The sequence below is a fragment of the Malus domestica genome, chromosome 04 (assembly GCF_042453785.1).
Source record: "Malus domestica chromosome 04, GDT2T_hap1".
NCBI classification, from domain to species: domain Eukaryota; kingdom Viridiplantae; phylum Streptophyta; class Magnoliopsida; order Rosales; family Rosaceae; genus Malus; species Malus domestica.
This window is the reverse complement of record NC_091664.1, coordinates 19,701,964-19,710,703: the sequence shown is the minus strand read 5'-3', so window position 1 is coordinate 19,710,703 and position 8,740 is coordinate 19,701,964. Positions and strand designations below refer to the sequence as shown.

The window sequence follows — 8,740 nt, the reverse complement described above, 5'->3', positions numbered from 1 at the left end:
CTCAAATATTTTCAGTACCCACCATTCAAATTCAAAACTGATCCTGCACTTGTTTTTTTGGTCAATCAGATGTTATGCAGACTGATAGTTTTAAATCCTGAGCAGTTCAACGATTCTTTACCAAAATTAATCAACTAAGATAAAGCGTGAACCAGTCAACTTTTCTATTGTTTTGACCCATGATTAAGCAGTCGTACATTTGTATTACATAGTTTTGTACATAATCTACAGTTAGATAAGCTACCTGTCAAATGGTGCTAACAACCTAAACTGTTTTTTCTTTTCGTACACGTGATACGACATTGGGGAAGTGGGGAGTCGAACACTGGATCAGGATATCGAATGCGGAGATGAATGTTCTTAACTAATCGAGCTTCAAATGTTTGGCATTTACTGAGAGTGAGATGCAAATTTCTAAGCCAAAAACATGTAAATGCAGAAAATATTGCAGAACCAAATATATACGCCCCTATTTTCTTTCAGTTATTTATATATATATTGACACAAATTACACAAACAAAAACACAAATTAACAGCAACAATTTCTGGATTATAATTTAATTAAAACACCAAAAACTAAATTAAAACCCTTCAAATAACACAAATTACAAAACCGAAAATTTAAATTAGTCATCATGACTCACAACATCTACACTAGCAGAGCAAGACAGCAACCTCTGAAATATTCTAAAGAGAGCAGCAGATGAAAATTCCTTCACTTTCCTGAGAACCAAACACTTACTATTCTTTTTCCTCCCCACTTTTCCCTTCCCCTTCTTACCCTTACTCCCGTCATTATTGTTGTTATTTCCTGCCATCTTCTCCTTCACTCTTCCAAAGCACTTCTGGGTTTTCTCCGGCACGCTCTCTTTCCTTGAAAACTTATAGCTCCTGAGATACATTTGCCTGCATGATATGCTGTCCACCACCCTTGGGTGCCCGTGTCGCAGTGTAGGATCCGTTCGCCGCCCGTTGGAGCTCACCGAGCGCACAAACTCTGCGTCGGACTCGGGCCACTTGTAGAGGTTTACGTAGGTGGCCCGAATCGGCACGCGGGGGTCACGTGCGTCGTTGAAGCAGTTTGATATGCAAACTGAAGTCATTTGTGGAGGTCAGAGGTGTGTGCAAATGGGGTTTGGGGGGGGTTTTATATGGAGTTTGATGTGTTTGGACAGAAAATAAAGGGGTAGACTTAGATTGCAAGAAAAGATATACACAAAACAGAGAGGCAGGGAGAGAGATGAGGGTATATATGTAATTTGGGGTATGTTAATTATGGTTATGAGTGTGTGTAAAATGATGATTTGGCATAATTTGCAATGTCTACTTCTTTACATTCTGTCAATATGTTTTTGTGTGTGCTGTTGTTGGGCATGAGTTGGATGGCCTAAACACTTACACGTGGTGGATTACAATTGATGGAGTGTAGTAGCAGAAATTTAGAGCGCGGAAATCACATCTGTTTTTATCTAAAAAAGTTTATGAAACATTTAAATAAAGATATATTTTTCACACACTTGTTTTCTCTTCTTGCACAAATTTGTTTAATTTTTATTGTTAATTCTTTTTTATTTAGTTAATTTAATGATCATATATAATTAGAAATGTGTAAGAGGAGGAAAAAAATAAGTGTAAAAATCACTTTCCGAGATATAATCTGTTCAAAAAAAAAAACTTATGAATTTGTTTCCTTCATTTCTTTTGTTTTGAATTTTTTTTGGCATATATATGGATCGTAACATCTTAAACAAGCAATTTAATATCATAATGTTAATTAAATCTCTAGATTTGGAATCATTCTCCTAGCGTCAACTAATCTTACTGGTTAAGTATTTAGATATGTATCAAATTTCCAAGTTTTTTCTTTTATCATTTGGAAAAATTCATCCTTGCTACGTAGGATAAATGCTATGAGCGCTTGAATGACCTAAATTAGTTTAGATTCTTGCTTTCATTGTGGTCCCGTAGATTTAAGCTATCCAATACTCGTAGCACTTAATGCTACATGGCATAAAAGTGAAACTCCATCATTTGACTTCTTTCTCATACTCTCAACCATAATACGGGTGGGATTTTTTGCCGGAAACCGATGTACCAAACGAACCGTACCCATCGGCTTCTATTCGTACTGTAGTATTTTGGTAAATCTTCATAATCGGCTGGTATAAAACTAAACTGATCCATTAACGGTTGGCTTCAGTTTAGAGTGTTGTATACCGCAGAGTATCGTACCAGCCGATCATGTTTAATGTTACCTTAAGAAGTTATTATTTGATTTCTGTTTGGGCTAGATCTATCCCTCGCATAACTCCCCTGGGTCTTGCTTATGGTGCAAAGTTTGCTGCTTGGTGTATTGCAAAATGAGTTTGTTATTAGCTTTGAATGATGCCTTTATTAGCTTTGAATGATGCCTTTATGGGGCCTTGAGGCTCACAATCAAAACTAATATGGTTTTAAGCATGGCCCGTTATATTTGTACAACAGATTGTTCTTTTTTAGTTATTAAATGGATTCATTACTTGCGCCACAAGTTATTTAGATTTCTTGGTTCGATTGGATTGTTTACAGATGGGTTAAGTATGTATAAAGTTCTTTTTCTTGCCTTGTAAACAAGGACTTTTACTCAAAATATCATATGTCCAATTAAAGGGAGTTCAGGGCCCTTCAAATTATCTCTTTGGTTATGGCTAACACTAAATAAGCAAGGTTAATTAGTTTAATAAGATTAATCATAGATGAAACTTTGAACAAAAAGCAGTCGAAAATGATGTAAGATACAATGAAAGATGCATAAACAACAAATCTACGTTATGTAAGTACAAACAAAAGAGACTCGGGCAAGATTATGACCTTGTCAGGCTAGGTACGTCTTCTTGCAACCACTTCTCTTTGAGTTTTATAGGGGTTGTAATCTTTGGAGAATGAAATATAAATCAGGTTTACTAGAGGGATTCAATACTACAACATAGGGGAAAGGTAGCAGAGCTTCTAAAACTTGATAAAAGATGGCTTTCTATGGTGGACTTGCGACTAAAAGGGTAAAGTTTGGACAAACTAAGCTTTCTGGTTTCTTGCTTGCTTGAGTGCAAAGTTGGATGTCTTTTGATTGATTGGTTGAGTGTCCTTGTTCCTTGTGTCCTTCGTTGCTTTTATAGACTTTCTAGCCCTACTGTCCAAGCCTCGCCTTTTAGTGATGGCCTCCAGAGTATGGTGAGTCACCATTTATTTACCTATCCATGCCCTTGAAAAGTACTTTTTGCTGGGGGTGAGCTACCCTCTGAGTGTAATTTCTCACATAGGCTTGTTGCCTATTCCTTGGCAAAAAATTATTTTTAATTCTTCCTTGGCTGTTGACTTGTCCGAGCTCAATCTTCCTTCTACTTTTAGGCCTCCAATCATACTAAGCCCAGCATTAAATATCTACTCAAACAATGCCCCATTTAATCATTGTTAAGTTTGCTAATCAAGACATTGATAATGATTAAAATCCATTGCATGCTGAAACTAGGTATTAGCGCCTCTTAATTAGCCATTTTAAATAAACTTTTGCACTAACCCACGATTTCCAAAGTTAACTACCTGCTGTTAAATAACTTCCACTTTTCTTTTTTCGGCCATCTTCTTCAACAAACTTAATTTTCTGAACTTCCAAATCTCTTAAATTTTCGGCCATTTCTTGCCTCAATTTCTAGCCCCATTTTCACTCTATTTTCTGGAATTCAACAATGGCTCCCAAATCGTGCCCTGCATGCAAGTTTGGAAAAGGGATTGTCAATCTTCGATGTCGACTTAATGACCTTCATCACCCTTGGGCTGGACTTAATCTGTCCATTTTCTTCGAGAAAGGGGGAATGCATTCATTAGGGCCCGTATGGAATTCTAGAGTTCCTGTAGTTGTGGAAAGCAATATGGCCGTTGCCAACTAGTTCACTCCCAATCCTTACATCGTTGAGCGGGAATCTCTGCTCCAAAGTGGTCTAGCTTCAAGAAGGGTTTCCCGTTAATGAATGATGAAGCCTGGTCCAAGTGGGTGGATAAATTAGAGCCCATCTGGAAGAAGAAGTGGATGACAACTGGCATCTATGAGCTTATCATGATGTCCAAGACCACTATCCCCATCAAGCATGAGTTTCTCTCAACAACTCTTCTTTTCTGGAACATAGAGACCAATACCTTCGATTTCAAAATAGGTCGCATAACGCCCACCATCCTGGATATAGCTCAGGTTTTGGGTTTAAGGTCATCGGGCAGGTGTGTAGACATTACACACGATTGGTCATCACCCTCACGCCTAACTGCTGAAGGCTCAGAGGCTTGTCAGTCTATCATCAGCTTGGAGTATAACTTTACCACCATCAAGAGCTATGAGACTTCTTTCACAGGCTTCATATCTTTTGTTAAAAAGATGTTCAGCCTGCCTTCCCTCATTGCTAACCCAGCTAAAGAGCACATGTACTTTCTCCTATATTGGTTGAATAAACATGTGTTCCTTAACAAATCTAAATGAGTGAAGTTGGAATAGGTCCCCTTGGTGGAGAACATGCATTCCTTTGATGATATCACCACCGACCCTTTCTTTTTGGCACATCTTTATCATCTCCTTTGTGAGATGACAATGAACCATCCTTTCGAGACCAACGTCAATTAAGCTACTTGGATGATGCAGCTATGGCTTCAATGGTATTGCCCCGAATTTCGGGTTGCCAACTTGGAGCTTCCAGAGGGAGTAGCTCCTGCCCGAATTCTGGCAAAGGCTCCCACCACCAACCACTCCACCTTAGCTTGCCTCTATTTCTTCAAAATCTATAAGATTTAGGTCAATTTGGAGTGGGGTGCCTCAATGCTCTGGAGGTACCCTTGGTTCTCGGACAACATCTTCCAGGATTCCTTTAGGGAGGATGCTATCAGCTTTTGCAAGGATAAATTCATTAGCTGCATCCAGCAGAAGGACTTAGCATGGGGAGTCAGGAGTGACTGAGCGGGCTATGAACGCGGGCTGGAGATCTACCACCCTAATTTCTGTGGTAGACAACTGGGTTTAGACAGGCAATTCCAGTCCATTTTTTTAATTCAGTCGAGTGTGGAACTTCATATCGCATATGTTCTCCTTTAAATGCCACGTTTCGGGCAAGCAGGTGCAGCTTGGAGGTAATGAGCAAGATAACTCATAAGCCCGCGACCCTTAACTTTAAGTGCATGTCTTTGTTCACCACTTGGTGGGAGGCCAAGTGGTCTAAGAAGTATGATAGAGATGTCAGAGAAGCCCATGATAAGATCTTTAGGCAAGTTTTCTTTAAGTCCCTTTCCAAGAAATAAGAGTTTGAAAGCTGGAAAGAGGCCATCAATCATAAAAACCAACTTTTGATTATATGTAACCTAAATTGTTACCCCTTTCATTTACTTCATATTTTCATAGTTTGTGATTGCTAACTTTCTCCTTAATCTTGTAGCCCAAGGTAATCATGGGGAAGTGGATGTTAGGCAGAAGAAAAGGCTGTTGATGCCTTGGTTCTTCAGGAGGCTGCTGCAGAGCCAACTAGGTAAAAATCGAGCTCTAGCCATGTTCCTGAGGATGCTGGGAACATCTTTAAGATGTTCAATGAATCAGAGACAAAAGTTAAGCCCGAAGCAGAAACCAGGGCTCCTCATCGGGCAAGATATTTTTTTGTAAAATCTTCTAATTATAAGTTCGAAGGGAGACCTCAAGCTAGACTTGATCCTCCTGCTCCAAGAGCCACTCCAACCAAGAAGAGAACCAGGTTTCAGGCCTCTCAAGTCTCTAGATCTCCTTCTACCATCCTAATTGAAGCAGGCATGAAAAAATCGAAATCTGCCAGTACGTGATTCAAACTTGATTTTTCTTTATTTAATTCATCTCTTTAAGTCTTGAACTGATCATGTTCTTTCTTGTGATTAGGACTTGCCATTAGCAAAAAGCTTGATTCTCCTCCCATGAGATGAATGCAGTTGTGGAAGGGCAGCAAATTGATAAGAAGGTATTTGTTAAGATCTTGGAGGAGTTGAAGGTAGTTTTCTTGAATCTTTGAGCAATTAATTATTTCTAAAATTCATCTCTTGTACTCAGCTAGTTTTTGTTGTTTTCCAAAATAGGCTTCTAAAGCAGAATGGACTTCTCAAACCAAGCCTTCTTTACTCCAGCCCGACCTGTGCGTCTTTCTTCTCCTCGGGCTGAGCCTTCAGTCGGGTGAGCACCAGCTCCTTCTTCTTCTTCCATTCCTCTAGCGATGGTAGTGACCCCAACTTCCCAATTCAATCTAACAACTAGAGAGATGCTTCACTTTGTAGAGGATGACAGTAACTCTGTAAGTTCTCTTTTCTTAAGCCATTTTAAGCTTTTCTTAATGTGTTTTCACTTTGAATTTATGTTTTGAACTCTAGCTTTGCCAGTCTTCCCCCTTGCCAAAGACTACCAATCATCCAACATCAGTTGTTGAGGAGCCCATAGTTCCTGAGATACCAGTTGTCTAAGAGGTGACTAGTTTTAAGGCTTTTCATGCTCCTCTTCAGGCAAGCCAACCAACTTCTTCCAAGGCAGCTACAGTAACACATCCTCCTCCCAAAGTACATGGCTTATCTTAGGTATAAACATACTTGCAATCTTGTCTTTTTCTCATTTAAGTCTAGATTGCTCTATTAATTTGTCTTCATTATGTTTTGATAGGCATCTGGTAAAGGTTCGAGCAGGTCTCCTTAGCCTGCTGTGAGTAAAGTAGCTAATTCTCGACCTCCTCGAGCTACTAGAGTCTCAGGGATCCTAATCACTCGGCCTAAAAAGGTTGCTACTACTGCTAAATCCTCTTCTTCCATCCCTACTGAGGTTACCACTGTTGTTGCTGCTTTAGGTGGTGCTGGTGTAATGCCTCATCCTCTAGCTTCTCTTCCAGCCACGGCCTCTTTTCCCGAACTAGTTAGAGAGTTCGGGTAAATTAGGACGAAGTTGAGATCCCCAATATGCCATTTTGAGCCTCAACATCTTCAAGATCAGTGCAGGGTCTTCAAAGAATGTATGCAGAGGGACTTCTCTATCTCATTCAGCCTTAAGGCTCTTCAAGATGATGAGAAAACTCTCACTGATTTATACCAAGCCTAATGGATGACTAAGGTGCAGTATAAGTCCTTCATCTCCTTCTTTGAAAATCTGAGGGTCAAAAGGGATCAACATCTCAAGGCCAAGAGGCAAAAGGTTTTACAAGGAGAAGCACACTAGAACTTCCACTACTTTACATCAGTTGGTGGATGAGGGCTCAACCGTGGAGGATCGAATAATGGTGGTAGCTGCTGAGATCCAAAAGCTGGAGGAACAACCTTCTGCTTTGAAGGCTAAGCAGATGACTTTCTCAAGCAAGCTATACAAGAAAATCCAAGAAGTGAAGAAAGTGAACCACGAAATTGAGGAGTTTGAAGCTCAGTTAGCCAACAGCAATATAGCTTTAGAATAGCTGGGTCACATTTTCTGTTGGTATTTTTTAGTAGAAATTTCATTGTCCCACATTGGTCACTACCAGAAGGTTTCTTCACTTTATAAGGCTTTGTCCCTTATAGAAAGTGATTTGAGTGATGGACCTTGTAGAACAAAATTGGGCTCACCCTTGGGGTTGGGCTTTAAGGTGTACTAATTAATTAATAAATAATATATAATTAATTATCAAAAGATGGGCCTTGGGCCTTGAGGCTTTGGCTCTAATAATTAAATACTTTAATTATTTATTTTTGGATTTAATTAATTATTTTTAATTAATTTTTAATTTAATTAATTAATTAATTTTTTTATCATTTTATCAATAGACTCATCCTTTCAGATGAAGTCTGAAGAGTGATGAAAGAACGCAGAACAAAGCACCCCTATGGAGAAAATGTCTCCCAACAGACACATCCTATTCTCATATCTGTTGCGAACAGGCATACACCTACTATATATACATCCATCTGCATGACATTTAGATACAGAAAATCAACATTCTTATTCTACAATAAAAAATATCCTTTATGAGAAAACCACACAGAAATTCGCCAGAAGTCAAGTTTTCCAGTGCTGAAATTTTGACTTGATCGTTGAATCCTGGTGAAACAGACGTCTATAGAACTACAAGCACTGAGTAGGGACAAAATTTTTGTTTCAAGGACATTGTGGTACGCAAGCCTCAATCTTCAATATTTTTGTTTAATATTATTTCATTGTTCATACACTGTTAATTAGTTGTTCGTATTTATTATTTATTAGCATATATAAATTTATCACAGATTGTTGACATTTATCCAACATTTTCACCATCATCCAGACTTATCACTCTAGGATAGTTGTTTTGGCTAAAGATGTAAACTTGTTAACTTAGGGCTTCCGTACCTCCCCCAATTATTGAATGAAAAGATCTTTTACTTCTTCACTATTTTACTTACTTATTTACTCTTCTTTAATATAAACAACTGCTTTAAACAAACAAAAGGGCCCCCACCTCTTCTCTAAGTATTAGACTTCACTAATGTAACAGTCTTTAACATCTCAAAGAGTTGGGTGGTGCTTCTTTAGAAATTTAGCATTGATTGGATGTTTTGTAAGTCTCCCTCTAAATCTGCTAAGCAATACCCACTTTATCTAATACTTTGGTGATTGTAAAAAGGCCTTCCTAAGTGGGACTCCATTTCCCAAAACCTTTAACTTGAGTTCCCAAGGGCAAAACTGTTTTCCATACTAATTCTCCTTTTTTTAAATTCTTCAGTC

General features: G+C 38.6%; 1 protein-coding gene across 1 annotated transcript; it reads right to left on the bottom strand.

The window, feature by feature from the left end:
- Positions 1-626: 626 nt before the first annotated feature.
- LOC103408402 (uncharacterized) lies at positions 627-1,103 on the bottom strand. The gene has a single exon (XM_008347258.4). The coding sequence runs from the start codon at positions 1,101-1,103 to the stop codon at positions 627-629; it is 477 nt and encodes a 158-aa protein (XP_008345480.1).
- Between the last annotated feature and the right edge of the window lie 7,637 nt (positions 1,104-8,740).

Coding starts and splice junctions, on each gene's coding strand:
- LOC103408402 (XM_008347258.4), bottom strand. CDS start 1,103: ATGACTTCAGTTTGCATATCAAACTGCTTCAACGACGCACGTGACCCC.